The sequence below is a fragment of the Acinonyx jubatus genome, chromosome E1, assembly GCF_027475565.1.
Source record: "Acinonyx jubatus isolate Ajub_Pintada_27869175 chromosome E1, VMU_Ajub_asm_v1.0, whole genome shotgun sequence".
Classification (NCBI taxonomy): Eukaryota; Metazoa; Chordata; class Mammalia; order Carnivora; family Felidae; genus Acinonyx; species Acinonyx jubatus.
Window position 1 is genome coordinate 38,187,209 of NC_069397.1, and position 27,074 is coordinate 38,214,282.

General features: G+C 48.3%; 1 protein-coding gene and 1 non-coding gene across 9 annotated transcripts in view; both read right to left on the reverse strand.

The window, feature by feature from the left end:
* Positions 1-1,277: 1,277 nt before the first annotated feature.
* The window catches only part of MED24 (mediator complex subunit 24), a 31,774-nt gene continuing 5,977 nt past the window's right edge, over positions 1,278-27,074 (reverse strand). The window contains exons 2-28 of one of the 8 annotated variants that reach the window (XM_053212686.1): positions 24,777-25,527; positions 24,199-24,337; positions 24,027-24,109; positions 15,271-15,309; positions 14,849-14,922; positions 14,265-14,497; positions 14,064-14,120; positions 12,513-12,624; positions 12,219-12,369; positions 11,802-11,915; positions 11,208-11,255; positions 10,746-10,828; positions 10,392-10,478; positions 9,850-9,961; positions 9,181-9,323; positions 8,511-8,548; positions 7,986-8,068; positions 7,455-7,633; positions 7,240-7,339; positions 6,748-6,923; positions 4,588-4,852; positions 4,015-4,196; positions 3,768-3,858; positions 3,370-3,469; positions 2,399-2,479; positions 1,994-2,142; positions 1,278-1,812 (exon numbers count right to left, since the gene is read on the reverse strand). In XM_053212686.1, coding sequence (XP_053068661.1) covers positions 1,696-1,812; positions 1,994-2,142; positions 2,399-2,479; positions 3,370-3,469; positions 3,768-3,858; positions 4,015-4,196; positions 4,588-4,852; positions 6,748-6,923; positions 7,240-7,339; positions 7,455-7,633; positions 7,986-8,068; positions 8,511-8,548; positions 9,181-9,323; positions 9,850-9,961; positions 10,392-10,478; positions 10,746-10,828; positions 11,208-11,255; positions 11,802-11,915; positions 12,219-12,369; positions 12,513-12,624; positions 14,064-14,120; positions 14,265-14,497; positions 14,849-14,922; positions 15,271-15,309; positions 24,027-24,109; positions 24,199-24,328 — 3,027 coding nt within the window. In that variant the 5' untranslated portion in view covers positions 24,329-24,337; positions 24,777-25,527 and the 3' untranslated portion in view covers positions 1,278-1,695. Of the gene's footprint in view, positions 1,813-1,993; positions 2,143-2,398; positions 2,480-3,359; positions 3,470-3,767; positions 3,859-4,014; positions 4,197-4,587; positions 4,853-6,747; positions 6,924-7,239; positions 7,340-7,454; positions 7,634-7,985; positions 8,069-8,510; positions 8,549-9,180; positions 9,324-9,849; positions 9,962-10,391; positions 10,479-10,745; positions 10,829-11,207; positions 11,256-11,801; positions 11,916-12,218; positions 12,370-12,512; positions 12,625-14,063; positions 14,121-14,264; positions 14,498-14,848; positions 14,923-15,270; positions 15,310-23,986; positions 24,110-24,198; positions 24,385-24,776; positions 25,528-27,074 lie in introns of those variants that run through there. The other 7 variants (XM_053212685.1, XM_027033836.2, XM_053212688.1 and 4 more) reach the window with 7 other exon arrangements.
* Positions 8,147-8,250, reverse strand: LOC113592739 (small nucleolar RNA SNORD124). The gene has a single exon (XR_003412702.1). It is a non-coding gene; the product is annotated as a small nucleolar RNA SNORD124 (small nucleolar RNA).

The window sequence follows — 27,074 nt, forward strand, 5'->3', positions numbered from 1 at the left end:
GCAAGGGAGGATTTAATGTCTGCACAGAGCTGGTCAGTTTATCATCTTCCATAAACTCCAGCCCATCCACACTCACAGCTGCCCACAACGATAGAGTAAGTGCCTTTTACAGATTAGGATCTGAATTCAGGGTGACAACCTGGGTCAGAACTCAAATTCCCAGCCCTGTACTTCTCTCCCTCAAGTTCTGCCTCTGATCTGATAGGGAGCAACTCAGGTCAGCTGCCACTTCTCTGCTGGTCTCAGCCTCAGGGGCTGTTGAGCTCACAGGGTGAGTGGGCAGGTGTGTGTGTGTGTGTGTGTGTGTGTGTGTGTGTGTGTGTGAGTGAGAGAGAGAGAGAGAGAGAGAGAGAGAGAGAGAGAGAGATGCAGAGATTGGAGGGGCTGCTGCTTCACACCGCAGGTTGGAAGCAATCCTGTGTCCTCAGCTGAAGATGCATGTGGTTCCAGGGTGCCTCCACCAGACTCAGGAAAGTTCAGATGGCCAACCGGTCCCCAGTCCCCCATCTCAAGGCTTCCCCTTGGCTCCTCGAGCATCTTTCACTTCCCTTCCCCATCTGGCTCCTTAGAAAGGATGGGGGCACCTGGGTGGCTCAGTTGGTTGGTTAAGCGTCCGACTTCAGCTCGGGTCAAGATCTCACAGTTTGTGAGTTCGAGCCCTACACTGGGCTCTCTGCTGTCAGCAGAGCCCGCTTCAGATCCTCTGTCCCCACTCATGTGCACATGTGCACACACTCTGTCAAAATAAACACTAAAGAAAAAGAAAAAGAAAAAAAAAGAAAGGTCTGGCTGAGCAGGGCCAGAGTCCCCAGCCACGCGGCTCAGAGCCCTCCCTCTCTGCTTGGTCCTGAAGAAATCGGGGCTTGAGATGTGTGGAGAAGACAAGCAAGGGTTAAACAGATCCTGCCCTCACCCCCCAGTCCTCTTTTGGAAAGCACAGATCAAACTCCAGGCCAGTCAGACTCTGGGTGGGGTTGGGCCTAGTGGGAGAGCATCAGGACAGGACAGTGGGGCCTTTAGCCAAAACCTCTCCCTTTTCAGAGTTAAGTCTGACTTTGGGGTGTGGGGGCAGGCGGCGGGCGTGTGTTGACTCCTTATCGCCCAGTGCATGTCTGAGGAAGGGAAGGCCTGCCCCTGCTGAGTGGACAAACACAGGAACCTGAGCCCAGACCTCCTCAGCCACAGGACTGAGTCTCTGCCTGGGGCACAGTATATGGGATTCCAAGAAGATGTTCCCTGCCCCAGTGGGACAAACACTGACACCACTTGGAGTCACACAGGGACCCACAAAGATCTTTATTTACAAATGAGCTGAGGTGAACTTCCCTCATGTGTTACAAAAATATATGTATATATACACTCTGCACCTGTAAAAATTCCTCAGAGGTACATCTACTGTTGGGGGGGGGCGGGGCGGGCAGGGCAGGGGTGTGGGGTGTGGAGGGCCCTGGGCTAAGAGCCAGGCTGCTCACATTCTTCAGGTGCTGGCAGGGGGAGAGGAAATTATGAAAGAAAGAAACTGGGAGACGTCTTAGAGGTCAGATGTCAAGAGTAGGGGAATGATCTGGAAATGACAAAGGGTTCTTACATCACGTGGATATGAGCAATGATGTCTCATCTTTCCTCACTGTTCCCCTCTGAGGCGCCTGGAGCCGTGGGCCCCCCCGGCTGACCCCTGCAGCCACTCCAAGCCTCTCAGAGAGCAGCAATGGCCTTGGCAGCCACCTGGCGACCCAGAGACAGGCTGAGGTCCGTGATGGCCAGAACCACCTTGGGGCTGGACATGGCTGACACCTTCACCAGTTCTGATACCTGCCACAGACGGACAAACGGCCGCTCACTGGGGCTACCTGGTGGTGGCCCCGGTGTCCTGGGAGGAAGGAGGCCCCTCCTACTCTGACGGCTGTCACTGAACCCCAGGCTTCCACTAAGACTCGCTGCCCATCTGAGCCCGAAGGTGGGGACCGGCCGGGCCTGGAGACAAAGCACTCACGGTGGTAAAGGGCATGAACTGCAGGATGCTGCCGCGGCTGCCCTGCTCCAGGCAGTCCACACACTCCTCCATGAACCACTGCACAAACTGGGTGTGCGGGCCGGCGGTCCGCGAGCCCAGGATGGAGGAAATGAGCAGGAACAGGTTGGCTGTGCGGGATGGGGGGAGAGTGAGCACTCCGTGAGAAGGGGCTGAGAGGAGTCAGGCTGGGAGGTGGTGGTGGCACCAGAAAGCAAAAGGAAAGAAGTGCTCAGGATGCCCCCCAAATGGGGGCGTCCAAAAGAGGAAGCGTGAAAGGAAAACGAGTGAAGAGGGACTAAATGGGAGTCTGGGGGTGACGGGAGAGCCAGCGGCCGGGGAGATGGGGCAACATAGCAGGAGTGAAGGGACACCAGGAGGACTCACCCAGGACTCGGTTCAGCGGGTCTCTCATGTTAACCGTGTGGAGCTGGGAGGCTGACAGGGAGCTGCTCATGGAGCGGTCGGCTGTGGGGCCAGGCAGAGGGGGCCTGAGGAAAAGGCCTCCTGCGTTCAAAACCCCCCTTCCCAGGGGATGCCCTCACTCGTCAGGCATGGAGGGCCTGCCCGGGAAAGGTCCTGGATCCAGAGTCACAGAGGGGCCCCGAATACAGACATCCCACAGGGAGAGGAGAGAGTACATTTGGTGAACACTGCCAGGCGCCCATCTGCGGCCTGCGCGTGGATCAGGCCACTTAATCCTCGCAATCCCATTTTACAAAGAAACCAAGACTCAGGTTTGCTGAGTGGCCAAAGGTCACAGGGTTTGTAGGTGGCGACCTCAACATCTTTCCTCTGCCCAAGTGCACAGTTGGTGATTTAATCCCTAAAAGGCCTTAGAGAAATGTCTAGACTCAAGAGAAATCTCTGGAAACAGGAAAAATTAAGTGCCACAGGAGAAGCCCTTGGAAAAGGGGGCCTGGAGGGGAAGGGGTGCTCTTCAGGCAGGAAGAGTGGGGAGCAGCCCCGTGTCCCAGCCCAGACCTCAGGGGCCGTTTCAGGGGAAGGAAGGCCAGAGCTGGTGAGTCAATGGCACACACTGTGCCTGAGGCAGTGAACTCACTTGTGGTGAGTAAGGCACGGGGAAGGGACAGTGGTGCATGCGGGGCGGGGCTGGGCTGGGGTCTGGGCAGAAGAGCATCAGTCCTTCGGAAGAGGTCCCCAACAACCCTGGGCTCTCGGCAGGTAGAAAACAGAGCGCAGTGGGGAGCGGGATGAGACAAACTTCCCCCACACTCTCTCTGACCCGCAGATATGCGGCAGCCACGGACCACACCAAGCAACTTTCCCAGGCGGGGGTGAGTTCCCAGGAAAGGAGCAGCCCGCCCAGCCCCGTCCGCACGCTCACTGGGACTCACTGGGACTTGAAAGGACGTTGGCGTCTTCCTCATTGGAGCTGAGCAGTCGCATCAGCTTCGAGGGCTGCATGTCATCCAAGGGGAAGAGACTGATATAATCCTGGAGGGCGGGAGAGTCACTTTTACACCCTTGAGTCCCCAAATTCCCTGTCATCAGGGAGGAGAGCTGCAGCTCACATAGGAGTGAGGAAGAGTCAGCTCCCCATAGGCCTCAGCCGGCATCTCCAGCAGGACCAGCTTCCCTTACCCTCCCACAGCCCTAGTGACAGACCCCCTCACACAGTCACCCTTACAGACGCCTGGCCAACTGAGCCCTGACGCAGCCACCCAGGGAAGGTGTCTCTTACCACAGAAGGCCCAGTAAATGTCCTCTGAGCACATGAATGAACGCGCCCTACCTCGATGTCTTCACGGTGTCTCTTCTTCTGGCGCGAGGATGCCTGTCCCTTGTGGGAAGAATAGGAGCTCAGGGCACACCAGACAGCTAACCTGGCAAAGGGTTCCAGGGAAAGAAGGTGAAGTCAGAGGGCCCCAGAGAGGGTTTCCGTGCCGGTGCTGATCAGGCCCCAGCTGACAGGGCTTCCCCACAGCCCAGCCCCCCTGGGCCCCGTGCTGTGGGGACTCGAGGCTCTGAGAGAATCCTACTTGGCGAGCGCAGTGCCAGGAGGGTCCATGAGGCTGTGCCACTTAGAGGAATCGGTGAGCAGGCCAGGGAGGATGTGGCCCAGCAGGACCAGGGTCACTTGCTGCATGTCCAGACAGAAGATGGAGTAGAGCAGCTCCACCGCCCGCAGTGTGTGCTCCTTCCGTGTCTCCTTCAACAACTCCTGGAGGGGCCGGGGAGGGAGATTTAGCAGCTGAGGGCTCCAAACATGGGGTTCTCTGGGAGAGCACACAGGGGGAAGCCCCGGGTACTGCTCCATCCCTCACTACGCGTCAGCCTCTGGCCACAGCTCCCTGAAGAGGGGGCTTCCCTCAGAGCCCAGGAGCCCCGAGGCCAGGACCTGCCTCTGTGTTCCAAGGAATCTTCTCACAGCACTTAAGAGGCCTCCCAGAGAAGCCCAGCTGACCAGGCTGGGTGCAGGGAAATGCGGGGACAGGACTGACTTTGGTGCTACCAGGTATTTTCTCAGAGGTCTCCCTGAGTCTCGAGGACACCTGCTCCCCCAGCCTAGGTCTGGGTGGGTGTCTGGCCCACACCCGCTGCACCCCAGGTACCTTAATCAGGTTGTTGCAGAACCAGTAGACGCCTCCCATGTGCAGCAGGGTGTCAAAGATGTGGATAGAGCGGCTGTCCACCCATCCTTTCTCCAGCACCTTGCCAAATATGTCTGTCAGCACCTCCTTGATGGGTCGCTTGGGGGGCAGCAGGTTCCAGTAGGGCATCGTGTCCACGCCCGTGGATGGGAACTTGATCTGGGTGGCTGTCTGCTGCAGCACGTCAGCACACATGTGCTCCAGGATCGAGCTCATGATCACCACCCTGGGGGAGGGGGGAGAGGACCTGAGATTCAGGTTCGGGCAATATCAGGTTCAAGAGTGGAGCAAACATCCAGGCCAGACTTTTCCCAGGACTCGAGTTACGGAAATATTCCTGGGGAACTAACCCCATTCTATGCTGAGGGAGGAGACAAGAAGTCACAAAGCCCTAGCAGACCTGCCCCTACCAGTCCTGCTCCTGGGAGGCCTCTCACCTGATGGGCCCAAAGCCTGTGCGTGGAGGGGGTGCTCTCCTCCCCCAGGTTATTCCAACGATATATTCCTATTTTCTCTTTTCATTGTCTCCAACTTCCCCCATCCCCCAGAGCTGGGGCCCTGCCAATCCCTGGACATAAATAAATATGATCACTTCCCTTTGGGCTGAGTGCTGGGGGGGGGGGGGTCCCCGCCCAGCCTTGGCCTCCTCCCAAAGTAAACTGTTACTTCCAGGACAAGGGCCCAAGGACTGCCCCACAAGACTCTTCCCGGCCTTTGGTAGCTGGGCAAATAGAAGCGTATGTCCAGGAATTTTCTCATACACAGTCTTCAACCGTGAATGCAGTCCGGAGTCTGAGCGCTAACTATTCCTGAAATGCTGGGCAGCTCTGGGAAAGCTGCTAGGACTTTCAGGCCCACTTTTTCCCACCTGCATGATGCACCCACAGATTTCCGACTATTCTTCACCCAGATAGGAGTCAGGGTGCTTAGCGTGGATTACGTCAGAGCACACCCTCCATTACTTGTGGGAGGATGGATGTGAGGGACAAAGGAATAGAGAATGATGTGAGGAAAAAAGATGTGATCTCACAGACCCTCTCCAACCGTGTTTTGGTTCAATGTTTCCACCTCCCCCCTCTAGGAGCATCCTGAGGGCCACCTGGTGAGTCCTCTCTCCTAGCTTACTGCTTGTACATGCCCATTCCATAGCAGCGCTGTTCACAACAGCCAAGAGGCGAAGCTACCCAAGCGTCCACCAACCGACGAATGGATAAACAAAATGTGGCATATACATATGATGGAATATTATTCTGAAGGAAATTCTGACACGTGCTACGACATGGATGAACCTTGGGAACACTGTGCTAAGTGAAATAAGCCAGGCACAAGAAGACAAACACTGTATGATTCCACTTGCATGGGGTACCTAAAGTAGTCAAATTCATAGAAACAAAGTAGAATGGTAGTTACCAGAAACTGGGGGAGGGAAAAGGGTGAGTTGTTACATAATGGGTACAAAGTCTCAGATTTACAAGATGAAAGGTTCTGCAGATCTGTTCCGCCCCCCTCCCCCCACCCCCCACCCCCCACAATGTGAATACCTAACACTGCTGAATTAGATACTTAAAAATAGTTAAGACAAATTTTTTTAGGTTACATTTTTACCACAATTATATTAAAAAAAGGTTATCGGAAGGGGGAACCAACACCACTGAACTCAACATCTGAAGTCACCAGGGAGGTCCTCCAAGCCTCTAAAAAGCCAAGGCAGGGCAATGTCGCAAAAGATAGCCAGATAGGGGGATGACGAGGGTAAGCAGGCTGAAGGCTTATAGTTTTGCAGATGGGCTCATAGTTCCTAGACAGTGATAGAGCTAAGATAACCACTCTGTTCTTCTGGTAAGCTAGTTCTCCAGATCTTGAGCCCTCTGAAGGCAGGAATCATAGCTATTTGGGGTCTGTATTTCTGGGACACAACAGGTACTGGATTATAAACACTCCAGGCGCAGAGACACACACTAAATCTTGCTGAGTCAGTGGGTGAACACGTAAATAAGAACGTGGGTGAGTGAGCAGCATGTTTTGGGAAGGTAAGAGAAGAGGGGGATATTGGTTGTTGGAGGTGCTGGCTTCTCACGACAGGCCTACAGAGTTCCAGAAGTGAGGGGACGGGTTACTGACCTCTCATTGTAGAACTGCAGGGTGTTCTCACTATACAGTGGCCCTGCCAGCTGGCGGATCATCTGCAGAGACTTCTCACGCTCATCCAGCCCCAGCATCCGCACGTGGGCCACAAGCCAAGCCACAGCACACACTGCCAGACTGCACACCTTCCCCTTGATATTATCTGTGATTTTCTGGGGGAGGGGAAAGGGTGACTGAGGCCACTATCTTCCCCTCCCTGACCATCACTTTCCCCAGCCTCTGTGGGCAGCTAAGTGCAGCAGGTGGAGTCCTGGACCACATCCCACACCTCTTTTCACCACAAATATGCTTTTTCCAAAGTTGCCTGGGTGGGAGGGAGTGGCTAAGCCTATAATTACAAGGAAGATCAACATCCAAACATGAGCTCCTGGATTAAGGGTCTTCGTGTTCTTATAAAATGTAACAAGCTATCAAAGACTGGCTCTGTGTCTCAGGTAGGAGAGAAGGCTGCTGGAAAGGTGGGGCTACCTGGATGGACTCGAAGGCCAGGACCCCGTTCTCCCAGGCATTGAGGATCTCCAAGATGGCTGCTGAGATGCTCAGACAGGCTTCGTGCCACTTCATCTGCCTGCAAGGGGTGGGAGTGAGAGGAAAATCACCACGGGGGAGTGTGGGATGGGCTGAGGGAGAGGGTCTTGGCCTACCCCCGCCACCACCCTTGGACCGGGCACCCGGCCACTGACACCAGCTTCATCTCTGAAGAGTTGTTGAGCAAGGCCACCAAGGATTCCACTTTGGTGGAGTCGGGCCAGAAGCAGGGGTGGTCAGGGTTTAGGATCTTGCCCTCCTCGGGCATGCAAGTCTGCATCCATGTCTCAAAGAAGGGCACCTGTGCTCCTGAGCTTGACTCAGACAGAATTACCTGGGAAAGGAAGGGAGCATCAGCAGCCAGTGCCCCGCCCCTCCGTTTCCTACCCCACCGCTTCTACTTTCCAGCCTGAAGAACTAAAGATGAATTGGTCTAAGGGAGAAAGATGAGGGGGCTATGCTGCCACCTAGTGGTGGGTGTGGAGGTCGCACTGAAGGATTATGGATGTGACCAAGAGGGCATCCGTTGACCCACCAGGGGTGGGGGCACCAGAGTTCTGCAGCCAGCAGAACCAACTGGCTTAGGAGACCAGTGGGAGAGAGGGGCCCCTAGTTATTGGCCGTTTCCTTCCCCTTTTCCCCGCCCACTTGGTGCCCCTAATACTGGCTGCTTTCCTCTCACTCACCTCTGAACCATAGGTCTGGGCCACGTGACACAACATGAGGAACGAGATGTCAAAGAGCAAGGCGCGCACTGAAGCTGCTTTGGCTATGAAGAATGAGAAGGCTGACCCCACTGCCTAGGGCAGGGCCCAAAGCCCTTGTCTGGGTTGGGAGGGGATCAGGATTTGCCTCAAGGAAGGTCAGTGATCAAGTGGCTTCTTCAAAGCTCTGAGGCTCAGAATCCTTTTCTTGAGTGTCGATTGGAACATCATCCCTTCCTTAGAATCAAAGACTCCTGATACCCTCCTTCTCCTCAGTACCCAACCAAATCATAAAGGGGGAGAGCAAGAGACAAACAGGTGGTTTGGGAAGAATCCTTTTCCCAGCATTCCCCTCTTTCAAGGCTCCCCAAAAGCTTCAGTCCGTCATTGTTCAGGGGAGAAAACAGCCTCCCCAGGATAAGCAATAGGCCCTCTGCCCTCCCTTATTCTCTGCCTCCACCACCCCTCCTGCAGTGCAGGGTCTGGAGGTGCACAGAGCTGACTTACCAAGTTCTTCATTGCCATGTGTCGTGAATTCATTCAAACTGTGGGAGGAACGGAGACAGGCTGCACCAAGCAGGGCAAAGAGTCAGGGGGCTACACCTGTCCCGAAAGGCAGTCACTAGAGTCTGAATTAGGGATTACACTTAAAATGAACATCACTACACAAAAAAGAACGCTTCCTATCTGTTTTTAAAAGATTTCCCAGGCGGGGCACCTGACTGGCTCAGTCAAAAGAGCATGCAACTGTTGTGAGTCAAGCCCCACAATGAGTGTAGAAATTACTTAAAAATAAAAATCTTAAAAAAAAAAAAAAAAAAGATTTCCAAGACCCAGTTAATGGCTCACTGGATGGAGCCAAGTTCTACATATCAAATTCCAGGTCAACCAAAACAATCAACAGGGTTTGAGAACGCCTTCTTAATGATTGAGTGCACCTGAATCCCTCCACACCTGCCATTTTATGCCTCTCAGCTCATTAACATGCTCAGCTGCAGAGAAAAGAGCACTTCACATCCAGAGACCTGGGCCTTCCCCCAGCGTCTCCCGTGGGGATGGCCTGCCTTGCCCTGGGCATCTCCAGGGAGACCCAGACTCCAGCGCCTTGCCCCTATTCTGCTACATCCTCCTTCAGACATGCCTCCCCAACCCTAGCCAGGGGCTCAGCCTTCCTCACTTGATGAATTTCCGGGCAAAGGATTTAAGCTTCCCAGTGGCAGCAGCAGCAGCCAGCAGCAGATCCAGACTCTTCCCAGACAGCATGTGGCCCAGAACTCCTAGCAGCCCCTCTGGGGACTTGGAGTGGTCTGCATCCATCGTCTGGGGATATGACAGGAAATCAAGTCCTGAACAATACTGAACACCCCCCAGATACAGCCTAACCACAGTCTCCCTCTCTGTATGTCTCCATTAAATGGGATACTACAACCTGAAATTCGATCTACATCTTTCTGACTCTGTTCTGGAAAACCATTCCCCAAATCCATCCTTGCTCTCTAATCCTTCCCTCTCAACTAAACTGGGATCATGGTGGTGGTGGTGGTGTGATGGTGGTGATGGTGGAGGTGGGGTGGGTGAGGTCCTGCTATGAGATTCCCCATTGCTTCTGCAGGAGCAGGTGAAAGCATCTACCAAGGTGCCTGGCTTACAGGTAATGCTCAGGCTCAACAGAGGTTATTTTCGATGGCAGCTTCCCCGCCTTCCCCCTTTCTCTACCTCCAAAGGAACTACGTATAAAAGCCGGAAGACAAAGAAGTCTATGACCTCTGTTTACTTACCTGGAAGTAGAAGCAAAAGTGGAAAAAAGGAAGTCATGACCCCGGAGGCAAGGAAAGGGCACACTCACCTTGAGGATATTTGTGACAGTGGGCTCTGCCCGGAGGATCAGCCCAGGATTGGGCTGGATGTTGGCATTTTCTCCGGATTTCAGCTGGGGCGCGTGTTCCCGGTCTGCTGCCCTGCGGCCGTAAGCAGTTGGAGAACGGAAAAGAAATAGAGGTAAGTTCCTGACTTACAGAAGCAGAGGCCCAGAGAAGGTGGGGAGCACAGGAGAACCTTTGTGGCCGGGGTGATCTTTATGAAAGCATATTTCACGACCATGATTGCTTCAACTTATCACTGATTGTTACTTCAATTTTGAAAGCTCACTTCATATTAAAGGAAAATTTAGGATTTTTACTTTGCTTGCAAAGGAGGGTGGGAGTTCAAGCGCAGCACCTAAGGGTGCAGAAACCAGCATCTGCTGTTGCTGGGATCCCTAGGCCTGGCCCCAGGCACCTGCAACCCGAACTCTAGACAGGAGGCAAAAAGGCACCAGGAAGTCCGGACTGGACATGAGAGGAGGAGGGCAAGCGGCCCATGGGCCAGCCCAAGGGAGCGCACACTTACCGCTTGGCCATGAGGTTGGTCACGCTGGCTTCAGACAGAAGCCCCTGCTTGCTACATTCTTGGAGTAGGAATTTTGTACAGTCACAGCTGTGAGGGGAAAAGGTGATGACGGGGGAGCAGGGCAGGGGTTACTGAGGGGTGGGAACAATGGGCCCCTGCCTACTGTCCTCCCTCCTTCAGGATGAAGGATGTTTGAGTGCCTGAGGGATGCTAGAGGGGCGCAGGCACTCGGCAGCTACAGGGCTGCTGCCTCCTGCCCAGGGGAGCAAACCAGGAGATAGTCTCCTGAGAGGAGCAGGGGGGAGAGCCCAGAACATGTTCTGGTGCAGTGGGGGTGAGCAGGGGAGCTCGTACTTGCAGCGCTGGTCGGCTTTGTCCAGCAAGGGTGTGAGCTTCAGCAGGAACTCAAAAGCACAATTGACATCCTCGGTGAAGTCCTACAAAGACCCAGAAGGTGCCATCTGGCTTCTAGGTCCTCCACTACACCCACAGCCTGTGATGCAGACTTAAAAGGACACCCCACTGGATATAAACACCAAGTCGGCTGTACCCACCACATGCTTCCAGTGACATGACAAGGAGTGTAGAGCACCATGGCCCTCCACCGGCCCCAGGACACCTTGGGCAACCTTGCCCCTGGTGCGGCCTGGCCGCCTCGCGGAGGATGGGCGTGACGCTCAGGTGCCCACATGCTTCCAGCCTTCCCCCAGGGGCCAGAACACACGGCTGGCCCTTGCCTTGCCCTTGTGTCTCCAGGGTGGAAACAAGGATTCACCAGCTCCCGTGCCCCTCCCCCATCTCATTTCTTCAACCAACCTTGTCCCCGTGACAGTATTTCTTCAACTTAACCAAAACCTGTGGAATCTAGAGGGTGAGACAAGAGGAAAAACAGGAAGATGAATTTCTTCTCTCACCCAGAAATAACGGCATCCCCTCCATCCCCCTGCCCTGAGTAGAGAGACAGGAACCCTCCCACCCTGGAAATAAAAGCACTCTTAGGGCCAAATGAGAAAGCTGAAAGGCATCCAAGTGCCCGGTGCCCCCCAGTCTACAGGACACAGGGACCCCTCACTTCTGCTGGTTCCACAAGGAAATGCCACAAGCAAAAGGGAACTCAATTCAAGGGCCGGGGCCACTTCCCTGGCTCCCATAACTGCCCTGCACCAATCTGGTTGATGACTGAGCTAAACAGCACCTGTGTGCTAAAAGATGGAGGGCGCCTGCCAAGTAGGCTAAATATAGCCCTGGGACTTTCAGAGAAAAGAATCGATGGGAACTTGCGCTGGGGGACCCGGCAGGCTGCAGACAATGCCAGCGGGGAGAAATGCGGGACAGAGATCCTGGGTGTCACTGCTTTTCCTGAGAACCATTTCTAGATTCGGCTCTCTGTTGCTCCCCTGTCCCAGGTACCTTGAGGAAGGTGAAAGCTGTCCACTTGAGCTCCTCTGTACCCTCAGGAGACTCGATAAGCCCCACGAAGCAAGCTTTCCAGATTTCCAGGACAAAAAGTGGGGTGGGGATATGCTGTGAGAAGACCCAAGAGAGAAGCCTAAAAGGGTGCCCATCCCCTTTCATATTCTGAAGGCCCCGGGGAGGCCAGGAGCTGATCAGGTAAGCTCAGAGACTGTGTACGAAGGGTGCTCCCCAACCCCAGTGTGAGAACAAGAGATGTCAGGCGAAATGGCACTGCCACGTATGACAGCCATCTGCTTTCCACCCCGATCAGAGGAAACCCAGTTCTCCCAAAAAGTACCAGAAGAATCCTCCCCACTGCCCCCAAGTGGCCAGCCCAACATGTTGGCAGAGAAACAACTCTGGAACCCCAACCTGCATGCGCTTCACCATCATAAGCTGTTCCACCAGGGGCTGCGTCTCGCCTGTCAGGTTCATGGTGCCCTCGAGCAGGACCACCGCATGGACTGTGGGGTAACCAGTCTTGTGCAGCTGCTCAGAGTGCACAGCCAGCATTGTGGGAATGCTGAAGGGAATGGATACATGGGAGACAGAAAGAGTTGGGAGGGCAGGTGAGCAGAAGGGTGGGGGCCAGGGGTCACATCTCCCTACCCACACCCAGGGCCTTTCCTCGCTCCTTCCACTACAATCAGCCTGGGAGCCTGGTACCTCCTAATGAGTGTGCCACACTGCTCAGCCTGGCTCCGGAGCTGGGGGTTGCTGAGACTGGCCAGGATTTCACCAAGCTTCAAGAGAGAATGCTCAATGGCAGTCCAGGAGGCTGGCAGAGAAAAGGAAATGCAGACACACAATGGGAAAAGAAGAGAGGAAGACAATGGCCCTGAGCTCCTCGACTTTGGCCCCCCTGGGACCTCAAAACCACGCACAGAGGCTTCCCCTGAGGATGACATGGAGGCCAGGGGCCTGAGGGCAGCATGCACTGTTTCTAGAAGGGGAGTGAGCACCAACACCGAAGTCCCTAGAAACTATTCCCAGAGGCCTGCCTTCTAGGGGATGCACGTGGCTGACTTTAGAGCCTAGGTACAGTTCAACACAGACAGTGGCAAAGAGAGGCACAGGGGGGTTGGAGTCCAGTGGCTGGAACAGGGAGGTGGCCACAAATTGCATCAGGAGTGGCCAGCCTTGCAAGTGGCCATCACTCTCTACCCCAGTCGAGCTAGATTCCTAACCAGGCTTCTGGGTTCACCCACACCCTGTCGAGGCCTTTGCTCTCACGGCTCTCCCCCTCTGTGGTGCCCCAACTCATCGCCACCTCTCAAACCACTCTCCTCAAGCTTTTGTTCATGTCTGGATTCTTTGACAACACACCCAACTGGTCCAACCCGCTAACCTCTCCGCCTAAATGCTTGAACTCATGGTCTCTGCTACATTATTTAGCACTTAATTATGAGTCACTTATCCTAGTTACAACTCCAGAGGGTTAAATGATGATGAATACTGGCACCAACTAGCCCGTTAACCTCCATGTGGCATGGGAAAAAGAAACAAAAAAATAAGACCTGAGATCCATTAAAATTAAGTTAAATATTCATTCACTTTTCAGCCACTAAACATTGGTCAAGTGTTCAAGATAGGTAAGATACTGTCAACAAGGCCCATTTTTATAGACAGGTCATCTTTCTGGACTTCTCACAGGCAATAAAACATACTTTGAAAAGTTAACAAATATACTAATCCTATAACAAGTTCTCCAAACATGTCCTGAAGACCTGGATGTAACCCATTCTAGCATTGTTGTTACTGGAGAACAAGAGATCCTTAGGTGGTCTCAAGCCACAAGACTGTGGTCTTTGGGCAACATGTCCAGAAAACCAGTACTTCCCCCCCACCGGTGATCTATCTCCTTCAGGCTCTGGAGGGTTCCAAGAGTTAACATCTGCACTTGAGTCAAGCGGTGTAGGATACAACAGGCCTGATAGCAGACAGGTACCATGTTCAAAGGGACATGTTAGGCAACACTCAGAAACAAGAGTCATTTACTTTCAGGAGATGAGTAGCGCAGAGACAAACACAAGGATGGATGGTGTACTTCCCTTGTCTCTAACTTCATCCATGTTTATCACATACTAGTCTTGCTCCCCACTAGCATGTATGCTTGTTGAGGGCAGGGACCCTGCCACATGCTCCTTTGGTAGCCCCCCACCCCCCATCCCCAGCACCTGGCACAGTGCTGGGCATACAATAATGCTCAGTAAATACCTGTTGGTTGATTGGCTCGGGTGCCACCCTGCCCAAGTCCCTGGGATGTATGCAATGCTTATGGGGAGAAAAAAAAGGAAGTGGGATGATTTCAGATCCTCCTGGAAAGAAGTGGGATGGCATCCTGCCTCTCCCCTTTCAATTAAAGAACCAGCTATGGGAACAGTGGAAGGTGGGGCTCAGGGGAACCAGGGGACATACAGGCCTCCTCTAGTTTGGCGATGTGGAGCAGGGCCCGGTTCTTGGTGCTGCTGAGGGTCTTCTCCAGGCGCTGCAGGCACATGGCAAGCTGCTTCTCGCCAGCCGCTGGAGTGCCGGCCTCCAGCCCCTCCCGGAGCCGCTCTGCAGAGGCTGCAGTGCAGCGCAGCAGCCAGTGGAGGGCGCTGAGAAGGGACCGGCACAGCCCGATGCACTCCTCTGCTTTGCCATGACAGCTACCGGGAAAGGATGCAAAATCTGTCTTGGCTCCAAAGGCTGAAATATGACCCACACCAATCTTCCCCAGAGTGGCTGGCACGCCCCTATGAGGGAAGAGAGCTGGGAAGCTAGCAAAGTCCTAGGGAAGACAGCCCCAACTTCCACTGGGCAAGATTTCAAATGAGCTACTCCAAAGAGAAGAGGTCTTTTATCCCAAGGGACTAAGTAGAAAAGGATGGGGGTGGGTGGGTGCAGAAGAGCAGAGGGGAAAGAAGTGTGGGAACCCACAGAGTTGGCCTCAGTCTACATGCTTGGAGCTTCTCCTTTACGCTAGGATAATACCGGAAGTTAACAAGCCCTGCCATTACCTCAGTCGGTCACAAAACATGTCCATGATATCCAGCAAAGCCTGGACACACAAGTCCCGGGAAAAGTCATCAAACTGCAGAAAGAACAGTTAATGATACTACAAACATCCCAGTTGACCTCTGGTCTCACATATGAGGCAGACGGCATATTCAGAATTCCTACTCATCTTCCCTCCAACCTCAGGTTTCAGACTCAGCATTCTTTCAACATTGGAAGTTGGCTCCTAATTGCCAGCCTCCCACTTCCCAGGATCTCCCTCCCTCCAGTGGAACACAGCAATGCCATCCAGAGGCATCACGTGCTGCCTCTCCAGTCTCAGAGTGTACGTGACCGCGCAGGCGAACAGAGGGGGTCCCATCTGTCACTATCATCTCTCTGCTCCCATGCCCTCCACCTAGCTCATAAATGGCTATGGTCATACCTTACTGATTGCTGTGAGGACAGAGGAGTAGGACACCATCTGGATGGAAAGAAGAAAGATAAAGTTCAGACAACTAGCGTCACAGCTGACAGGATCAAACACTGACACTTCAAATTTCTGCAGCTCAAAAAGTTCAACCCCTTTAACAGGCCTTCCTCAACCCACGAAAAGAGAGGCAGGAAAACTAGACATTGTCCCCATCCCTGCTTCTATCAAAATCACCATAAATGACACCATGAGCATACACCCACTAAGATCAGGGTGGGCATTCAAAAATGCCGTGTTTCATGTTCACATGCCACTCATTGTCCACTATATACAAGGTTAAAATAATTGCTAGTAGGCAGAAGAAAGGATAGGAATGAGGTTATGTTACTTTACTCCTACAACTTCTATAGAGTAGGAGAGGCTCTGTCAGCACAGACCCTGGTGCAGGGTTCAAACCCACAAACTGTGAGATCATGACCTGAGCCAAAGTCGGACGCTTAACCAACTGAGCCATCCAGGTGCCCTCAGAGTACTTTTATTTACAACAACTGGAGATGAAGAAACATTTCCTGCAATGAACAGGTAATACCTGCACACTGAAATTGTAGTGAATTTCATGATACACACTCTGATTCTCTAGGATTTACTCTCTAGGACTCCTCCAGGACACCTTCTCTGATCGACCCAACCTCCTTCCCATGTGCTCCAAGTAATTAATCCCCTTATACCCATCATTACACAGCAGGTACCTGTTGCCCCCACTAGGAGGCAGGAGCTCCTAGTGGACAAGGAGCTCCTTGAGGACAAGGATGCTTTTACTCAGTGACCACCATGAACTTGCTATGATGTTGGTAGAATGAATAAGTAAAAACACACCTTTAGATCAGCATTTCTCAAAGTAGCTTCCAAAGTTGCACTATCCAATAGGGAAGCCACTAGCCACAAGTGGCTGTTTAAGTTTAAATTAAGTAAAATTAAATATTCAGTTCCTTAGTCAGACTAGTCACATTTCAAGTGCCCAACAGCCACATGTGGCTAGTGGCTACCGTTTTAGCACAGATACACAGCATTTCTGTTACTGTAGAAATATTTATTGCATGATGTTCTTCCAAAGATTCCCCAAGATGTTAAGAAACTTTACACACACACACAGCTTTTGTGTGATATGAATTTAAGAAACCACGGACTAAATAGCTTTCTTTGCTTAGCTTTGCTGAGTCATAATATGCTTGTATATAATGAGAACCTCTAAGATAAATGGAGACAGTAAATAATACTTTCCAAGCTTATTTGACTAAGAGAAAGCCTATCTGAACAGTGAGCTGAGAACAGAAACAGTGGTGAATTTATATCTGTTTCTCTAGAATGTAGCCCAGGCTTAGCACATAGTAGGTCCTCAGTAAGCTTTTATTACTTTGGATTGGTGAATTCTAGGAACTAGCATTCTGAAAAAAAAAATGTATTTAAAATAAATCTCTATTAGTAAAACCTATCCATAGGATTGGAGATGTAGTTGAAAAGAAATAACCAATGTGTCCTGCATGAAATTAAAACCTAGAGAAAGTCTATTAAGTTGTCATATTTAAAAAAAAAATTTATTGCATGCTGATAAAATATAAATAATACTTTAGAAAGTAGTTACAAGTATATACTCAAAATCAGTGGCAAAATACACTGTAATAAAAAAGATTACAATGATAGCAACTGTCAGGATAATCACCTGCTTCGTGGGTTGTCTTCCCAAGAGGAATAGAAATTTCCAGAGATTCAAGAGGAAAGTGAAGTCAGCCTCAATGACCTTAATATGGTGAATTTTACATGCATGGCAATGCCTTCTGTGTATAATTTCTCCATCATGTGAACAGAGTGCTCTCTGTTCAGACACATTTAACTAGTATTCTTAAATAAACAAGAGCAAAATACACAGAGGACTTAAATACACAATTAGTGTTTAGTACAACTCTCAGCAAGATGTTCTGTGAAGCCATAGCTGGTGTCTGATGGTGATCAGAAAGTTGGGAGCCTGCCTGGGCAGAATGACCATAACGTTCCAGACGAGTATTTGTTTATTTATAACTGATGTCCCCATAGCAAGAGCTTGGCAGAGAAATGAACCTTGTTGGATACCAACCTGAAGAGGGAGCTGGATGTTCCCACTGAAACTAACCCCAAACTCCCGGAAGAGAAACCCCCAATTTTCTATGTTCTGAGAGATGCAGTATGTTCTAATGTATTTATGGTCTCTAAATTCAGAATTGTGTCCGTAAATTTTAGCTAACAATATCGAGAAAGCACTGCTACCCTTGAGACCTAAAACTACTTTCCACACGGCGAACTGTTTTTCACAGCAGGATTTAACCTATTCCAGTCTACTGTGTCTATCAGTGTAGAAGCTCTAAGCTACCACCAGACTCTGAGGCTGGAGACCGTCTATGTGTCCGCTGCACACCTGGCTAGCCCAGACTGACCCTGCGGCTGCTCTCTCCTCTCCTCTTCATATTCAACACCCTCAGCTACTCCTAAGTGCCCTCTCCATGCACAGCACTGAACTGAAGAGCCTCTGGACTTAGAAGGAAGAATCAATTACTAATTTTGCACAGCACTTTACAATGCTGATTGTAGTGAAACTCCTGCATATATATTTATTTCTCTCTCACTGTTACTTTGGCCTTGTTCTCCTTCTTGCCTTCCCCATCAGTGTTTACATGTCTCGAGATTCTGCCATTTTTAAGAGAAGTTCCCGCAGACCACTCCCCCCATTTCCAATTAATCACTACTCTCTCTATCCTGCTCTCCACAGATGGGAGTTCTTCACACTCGCTGTCTCTACCTCCCCACCTTCCGTTCACAATTCCACCCACTCCAATCACTTATGTCCTTACCACTGTAGGAATCTCCTCATTGAGCTCATCAACAAACTGGTTAAACCCCATGGATACTTCTCAGTTCCAATCTCACAGACCTCTCAGTAGCACCCAACACCAGGAAACACTTCTTCACTCTTTGATCCTCTTCTCTCTTGGCTTCTCTTGATACCACGCTCTCTTGCTTTTCTTCCTTCTTCACTGATCTCTTCTTTTCAGACTCCTGTGAGGCATCTTTTTCCTAGCCGTGTTCTCTACCTGTGATTGGTTCCTCAGGGATTTGGCTTGGGTCTCTCTTGTACTTACTCTCTACCCTCTCTAGGCACTCCTGTCAATGCCCACAGCTTCCATCACCATCTACAGTCGACAACTCCAAAATCAACAGTGCCAGTCTAGGCCTCTTCTTCTAAGTTCTGGACACATATGTTGAAGGACCTACTGAGTATCTTCTCTTTGTTAGCCCACACAGGCACCTTACTTAACAAGGCCAAAATCAGTGTCATCTCCACCCCTCAGCGGTACCCCAACCTTAACAGCAGCCCTACTCTTTTCCCACTGTCTCCTTAAGATCCCATCAGTCATCGAGTCGTCCAAACCAGAAACCTAGACACTAGCCATGATTTCTTCCTCTCTCTCATGTGCCTCATCCAGGTAATCACCAAGTCCTCTCAATGCCACCTCCTGAACAGTTCTTGGATTCATCTTTTTTTCTGCTGCTACTTCCCATGTTTATGCTAATATCATCTCTTACCTGAATTTACTGCAATAAGGGTTAATCAGGGGTTGGAAAACTATGACTCGCAAGCCAAATTGGGCCCATTATCTTTTTTTTTTAAAACAAAGTTTCATCAAAGCACAGGCATATCCATTTACTTATATACCATCTATATATGCTTTCAAGCTATAATGACAGAATAATGGTGACAGAGACCACATGGCCTGCAAAGTATTACTATTTGGTCCTTGGGCAAAAAAAAAAAAAAAAAAAAAAAGCCTGGGGCGCCTGGCTACCTCAGGGGAAGAGCATGCAACTCTTCATTTCAGGGCTGTGAGTTCAAGCCCCATGCAGGGTGTACACATTACTTAAAGAAATACATACATATATAAACAAAAATACACACACACACACACGTACATACTCCAACTCATATACATACATATATATATTCCATCTCATATATATATATATATATATATATATACATGTATTCCAGCTCGTATATACACGTGTGTGTATATTCCACACACACACACACACATGTGTATATTCCAACTCATTCTTCAAGCTATAACCGGAGTGATCTTTTTTTTTACAAGTGTGATCTTTCTAAGATTAATCCACAAATTCCCCAAATCCAGAAAGTCAAAAAAATCCCCATTAAAATATAATAGGATTTTTACAAGAATTTAACAAGCTGATTTTAAAATGTCTGGGAAAGGACAGGGCGCCTGGGTGGCTCAGTCAGTTGTGCGTCCAACTTCTGCTCAGGTCATGATCTCGTAGTTCAGGAGTTCAAGCCCCAAGTCAGGCCCTGTGCTGACAGCTCAGAGCCTGGAGCCCGTTTCAGATTCTGTCTCCCTCTTTCTCTGCCCCTCCCACCCTCACACTCCATCTCTCTCACCTCCAAAAATAAATAAACATTTAAAAAAATGTTTTTTAAATGTCTGGAAAAGGAGCACCTGGGTGGCTCAGTTGTTTAAGCATCTGACTTCAGCTCAGGTCATGATCTCATGGTTCATGAGTTTGAGTCTCACATTGGGTGAGCTCAAGTCCCACTTCGGGTGAGACTGTACCCCACTTAGGGTAAAACACGAACCCCACTTCAGGTGAGTCCCACCTCTCTCTCTCCCTCTCTTTTCCTCTCTTTCTCTCTGCCCTTCGTGAGATTCTCTCTCTCTGCCCTTAGATCACTTGTGCCCTCTCTCTCTCTCAAAAAAAGTTAACAATAAATATATAAATAAATAAATAAATATTAAAAATAGAAAATGTCTGGAAAAGAAAATGCCTAGGGGAGCCTGGGTGGCTTAGTCGGTTGAGCATCCAACTCTTGATTTCAGCTCAGGTCATGACCTCATATTTCTTGAGTTTGAGCCCCTGTGTTGGGCTCCTCGCTGGCAGTGCAGAGCCCACTTGGTATTCTCTCTCTCCTTCTCTCTCTGCCCCTCCCCCACTTACACAGGGGTGCACACACACACGCACTGTCTCTTTCTCAAAATAAATAAATAAACATTAAAAGAAAGAAAAAAAAAATGCCTGAAAACAGCCAAGGAATTTTTGAAAAATTAAACTAAGGGAAGACTTGCCTAACCAGACATCAAACATACCATAAAGGTATAGTAATTAAAACAGTCAAGTACTAGTGCAAGAAAGGACAAATATATCAATGAATGAAACTGGAATACCAAGAAATAGACCTTTGTCAAAAAAAAAAAAGAAAAAAGAAAAAGAAGTAGAACTTTGTAAGAGAATTTAGGATATGACAATGAATGGCCTATTCAATAAAGGCAATTGAAACAACTGTCCACCTATTAGGAAAAATAAATAAATTTGGATCTCTTCCTCACACCACAATAAATCCTAAATGGATTCAACAAAATAAATACAAAAAACAAAAGTGAAGTGTTGGCAGAAATTAGAGAAGAATATATTTTGATCCTTGGAGCAGGGAAGGAAGCCCTTAAGCAAGACAAAAGCCATATAGGAAAAAATGGTTAAATCTGACAACAAAAACATTAAAAATTTCTGCATGCTAAGAAAATAAAACCAAAAAGTAAAAAAAAAAAAAAGTGATAGAAAACCATAACAGGATTAAAAGATCAATTATATTAAGACACTTAAAAAGCAGTCAGAATTCTTGTGCTGATTAAAATGTTCTACATTGATTGTTGTAGTGGCTGTACAACTCTGAATATACTAAAACCCAATAAATTGTATACTTTAAATGGATACATTGTATAGTATGTGATTTATATCTCAATAAAGCTTTTACAATAACAAAAAATTTAGGAAAACAGGCAAATGGTATGCATTAGCAATTCCCAGAAGATATACAGGGAGCCAGTAAATATGGAAAAAATGCTCAACATCACAATTATGGAAATACAAATTATAATGTGAAGGAATTTTTTGCTTATTCTATCCAGCATTGGAAAGGTGTTGAGAAACACTGTCAAACACTACGGAGGGGGTATAAACTGATACCATCCTTTTTGGAGGGCAATGTGCAAGATCTACTGCAATTTTTTGTTAATTTTTATTTATTTTGAGAATGAAAGAAAGCACGAGTGGGAGAGGGGCAGAGAGAGAGAGAGAGTCCCAAGCAGGCTCTGTACCAGCAGCATGGAGCCCAACACGGGGCACGAACTCACAAACTGTGAAGGCCACAAACTGTGAACTCACAAACTGAACCAAGGCCAGGTGCTTACCCGACTGAGCCACTCAGGCGCCCCAGAATCTACTGCAATTTAACATGTGGGAATGCTTCAAGCTAGCAATTCTATTTCTAGGTATCTATCCTAGGGAAAACTCGCAGAAGTGCAGACAGGCTAAGTATAAGAATGAATGTTTAATGAAACATCAATTATAACAGTAAAAAATTAAAAGCAACCTAAATTACAGTACACATGGAACATTATGTAGCAGTTAAAAAGAATAAGGTAAATGAACACGTGCTCACATGGAAAGCAGACATAAGCCAAGAGGAAAAAGAAATAAGAAATACATGCCAACTGAGGGCTACTACTCAGCAATTTAAAGAGAATGAACTACTGACATACACAACCACATAGATAAATCTCAAAAACATTTATGTTAAACAAAAGAAGACAGAGTACAGGGTATTGCTGGATGATTCCATTTCTATGGAATCCAAATATAGGCAAGATTAATCTACAGTGACAAAAAACATTTAGTGGTTGTAAGAGGTTGGGCTAGAAAGGGGCACAAGGCAACTTTCTGGGAGAATGGAAACATTCTGTATCTTATTTTGAATGTTAGTGACATGGGTATATTACAATTGCTAAAACTCACTGAATTCATCTTAAGATCTGTACATTTTACTGCATGTTAAATGTCTATACAAACACATACATACATATCCTATCACACCATTCCTCCACTTAAAACTCTTTAAATGATTACTTGTCAGCCTAGGATAAAGTCCAAACTCTTTAGCATCACTCACAGGTCCTTTGTGCCCTCTCTATCTCCTTCTTGAAGTGCTAGCCCAGCAGTTCTCAAAATATGATCCAGGGACCCCTGGAATCTGTGAGGTTAAAACTATTTTTTAGGGGCACCTGGGTGATTCAGTCAGTTAAGCATCTGATTCTTGATTTCAGCTCAGGTCATGATCTCACCATTTGTGAGATCGAGCCATGCGTTGGGCTCTGCACTGACCAGCAGGGAGCCAGCTTGGGATTCTATCTTTCTCTCTCAAAATAAATAAATACATAAATAAACATTTTTTAAAAAACTATTTTTTAAATATTGCTAAGATGTTATTTGCTTTTTCTACTCTCATTCTCTCACAACTGAACATGGAATGTTCCAGAGGCTCCATGACATGTAATCATATAATTAAATGTGTCAATAATTATGTAATTCAGTAATGGGTATTTTCCACATGATCAATTCATGATATTATAAAATCATTCATGAGTAAAAGTGCAAGAGAAAGACCAATAGATCTTAATGTTAACAGTGTGTAAGAAGTTCATTGAGGGGCACCTGGCCGGCTCAATCCGTAGAGCATGCAACTCTTGATCTCAGGGTCGTAAATTCAACCCTCATGTGTGTAGAGCTTATTTTAAAAATAATTAATTTTTTTTTAAAGTTCATTGATGTGGTTTCACATCACCTGCTGAATTTTAGTATATCAATGAATATCCAGTTATCTGAAAAGCTTATTAATATACTCTGTCCTTTTCAAACTAAATATCTGATGTGTGAGGCCAGATTTTCTTCATAAACTTCAACTGAAATAGCCTATTGCAACAATTGAATGCAAAAACAGATATGAGAATTCAGCTGCCTTCCATTAAGCCAGACATTAAGTAGATTTGCAAAAACGTAAAACAATACCACTTTCCTCACTAGCTTTTTTGTTTTGGAAAATACAGTTTTCATTAAAATGTTATTTATATTAACATGTAACATAACAGGCTTTATTTAACAGACATTACTTTTTGGTGCTTTTAAATAAGTTCATAAAAATTTTTTAACTTACTCCGTTTTCATTTCTAAAATGGTAAATATGGATAGATATAATACATACAAACAAAAGCTTTGTGGGAGTCTCAATGGTTTTTAAAAGCATAAAAGGGTCCAGAGACCAAAACTACTGCTCTAGCCATACAAATTATTTTTGGTTCCTAAACATGTGATTTTTGCCTCCCAGCCTTTGTATACAGTGCTTTTCTTTCTGCTTTGTGTATTCTCACCAATCTGCCTGGCTAACTCCTATTAATAGTAAGGTCTTGGTTTAAACATCACTTTCTCCAGAAAGCCTTCCCTGATTGCTCAGACTGAATTATTTGCCTTTCCCATGTACTCCCATAGTACTGTCTTAATCTACATCATAAATCCATCCTGTGACTGACTGCTTATTTCCATGTCTGTTATTACCCATAACTTCGTTCTTTCTTATGTGCTGGGATCAGGTCTTGTTCACAGCTATATCCCCAGGGCCTACACCACTCCCTGACGCATACAGGCATTCATGAACATTTATTGATAGAATAAGTTAGTGTACCATTCATCACAACCAGTGAAGTATTATTTTCAAAAGAAAATGGAGGCTCAGAGAAGTGTTCAAACAAATTCGCCTAGAAAGTGTGAGCTGACAACGTTACTCCAAGACTTTTACCTTCAAATCTTCACTCTCTGGAATAGGTGGGACAGTTTACCTGGGAACTAATGGCATACTTCAGGTAGGACAGAATGAGAGGATTGGGGGAAGGTCCAATCATGGCCTGCTCCAGTAGCGCTTCTGCAAGGGGAATAAACAAAGCAAGACTGAGTGGTTATAACTTTTCTGGGTTTAGCCCTCCCATCCTTCCTTCCTACTTGACATGAGACCTGCTAGGTTGAGAATGTCCCAGGTGGCTCCTTTGGGAAAGAATTTCTTCATGTTGATTGCCCACTGGTAGTCACTCCATCGCTCCTTCCAGGCTTGCAAAATGGCTTGCTTCAGGTTCACCACCTTCATGATTTCACTCTGAGAAGGGGCCGATGGAGGTAAGCTTTGAGGTGGGTGAAACTGAGCTTAGAGAAGAGATTGTGAGGGAAAGAACAGGGGTGGGCAGAACAGAATGAAATGGGATCCAGGAAGATTTAAGGGAGACAAAGGAACTACGATAAAAATGGAGAAAGGACAAGGTAGAGATTCTATCAAGTTCCTCCCTCCTGAACCATCCCTTCCTTAAACTGGAGCACTAAGAAGAGGGGGTCAAAGGCGCTTAGTACAGAGTAAAGGTGGGAGCAAGGGGTTAAGCCTATTCTGATTGCCTAATTACGCCCTTAGCCCTGGCTAAGTCCCTCAGCCCCTACCACCCCAAATCCAGAGTGTCTTCCTCCATCTCCTCCACCTTCCCCAACCTTAAAACTATAATTCCCTATTTCCCTTTCATCCACCACCTTCCCAATTTTAAGCCTACCGTACAAGTTAGTTCTAGATCCTAGGAATCGCCATTTTGGCACTTATCAAAGAGCTTAACTTCTATTGGCTGAGAGTAACAAACATGAGCCAATAAGAACGCAGAAGGAGACAGGTCACGCCACGATGTTTTCTGGGAATTGTAGTTCCTTGGATTGGGCTAGAGAGGAAGCTAAGAAACTAAAAACTAGTCTGCCCTCATTGTTTCTCTGCTGTAGGGAAAAATATGTAAGAGCTGAAGCATCACAGAGACTCGGGGAGCCGAGGGGGAAGAGCTCTCGAAAGACCGCTAGCAAGCAGGCGTAGCCCCAAGACGTCACTGTCGACCAGGCGTTTAAATGATATTCTGACACCCTTTCATTACATGCTAGTTACTAGGCATAGCAGGGGCGTGGCATTCGTTAAGCAATACGTTTTTCTCTTTCCTGGTCTTTTTTTTTTTTTTTTTTTTTTTTTTGGTGTTCCTACACTCCTGAGTCTACCAGAATTCTTATTTCCACACCTTTATCCCAGAGGCGGCATTAGGGCTTGATCAATTACACACATCACCACTTAACCCCCAAATCTGGCAGTCCTCCCAGAATCTCCTGGCCTTGCACACTGCTTGAATATGGGAAGAGGTAAAGAGGAAAGTAAGAAGGAAAACTGAAGTTAAGGTTATCAAAAATAAGGAAAGTCTAAGAAACTGTCATAGCCAAGAGGGCTTAAGGAGACACAAGTATTTAATGTAACTTGGTATCCCAGATGTCATCCTGGAACAGAAGAACATTAGGTGAAAACCAAGAAATCTGAGTAAAGCACAGACAGTAGTTAATAACAACATAATCAATATTGATTGGTTCATTAGTTGTAAAAAAAATACCATACTAATGTAATGTAAGAGGCTAATAAAAGGAAAAATTGGGTATGGGGAATGTAGGGACCCTCTACTATCCTCAAATGTTTTCCTGTAAAGCTAAACTATTCTCTTTTTTCTTTAAGTTTATTAAAAACAATATGATGTCTCGATTATCCTATGGAACGATATTGTACATAATTATGTTCAGGGCTTTGGGCATGAGCCCTTCTTTCCCCCCTCTAGTGAGAAGCTCAAAAGCAAGTGCTATCCACCTCTGGCTCCAATGTCTGACCCTTCCTATATATAGCCCTTGTCCCTGCCCTGTCCTATGGACAGATCGTCCCTAACATTTATAACCGAGGACCAGAGTAAACATGAAGGCCCAAGCCAGTATCCTGCCACCCCTACTTTCTGCTCCCCCATCCCATACCCTAAGGGGGTTGATATCCCAGTCCATGAGGCCAAGTTCTGCCCATATTCCCCAGCAATCATTCTTTGGCCACCCTTTCAGTGGCAAAATCAGTCATCAGGGTAATGAATCTGGGACAGCAGTGTGCTCAGACTCTGGAAGCAAACTTGTGGCCCTTGGGGCAGAGAATAACAGGATCCTGGGTATCCAGAGCCTAATTACAACAGGGAGACAAGGATCCCTGTTCTTAGGGGTAGCGTGCAGCTGAAGGAGGGCCAGATCACATCTCTCTAAGGTCATTACTCCCTATGGCCTTTCTGCCTCCCCATATACCCAACCCCCCCCCCCCATTCTGGTCCCCTTTGTGCCTATCCAAGTGACACCACTGGGAAACAGTGTTTCTGTAAAACAGCTGCCAAATATATGGAGCCAAAGCTTCTGAAGCAGCAAGGAGGGAGAACCCAGACTCCTCACACTTAACCTTCAAACTGGCCCCAGCCACACACACATACACTCACACTTGAAATGACCACAACCCCTGTTACTCTGCAGCCTCATATGAACCTGACCTCCCTTCTCCCAGGCCCCCACTCTACCTTTGCCTGCTCCTTCCTCTCACTCCTGCCTGGTTACAGCAGCCCAGGGCCCCCACCTTGGGCCATTCCTGGATCCTACAGCTCCCTTCCCATCCCCCATAGGCCAAACTGCCCCTCTTAGAGAGAAGTTGTCAACTTTGTGACTGAGTTAGTGGGTGTTGGGTACATTTGGGGAATATCTGGGCCCTGAGGATAGTGGTATTCTGAGCTTAAACCATCCCTCTCTGGCAGGAAGCCTGGCACATCTCTGGGGGATGGAGGGGTGCCTCCTTCCCACTTCACAGTGGCAGGGAGGCGGCTTTTGTAGTCAGGCCATCTGCCTTCCCTGTCCCCCACCTCTCACCAGCAGCTCCTTTTCTAGGCTTGGCAGGATTCCCCCCAAGAACTGGACTCCTAAAAAACTAGGAGGGCTCCCTTAGTTGTGGACACGGGCCATCTTCAATTTCCCTACTTTGA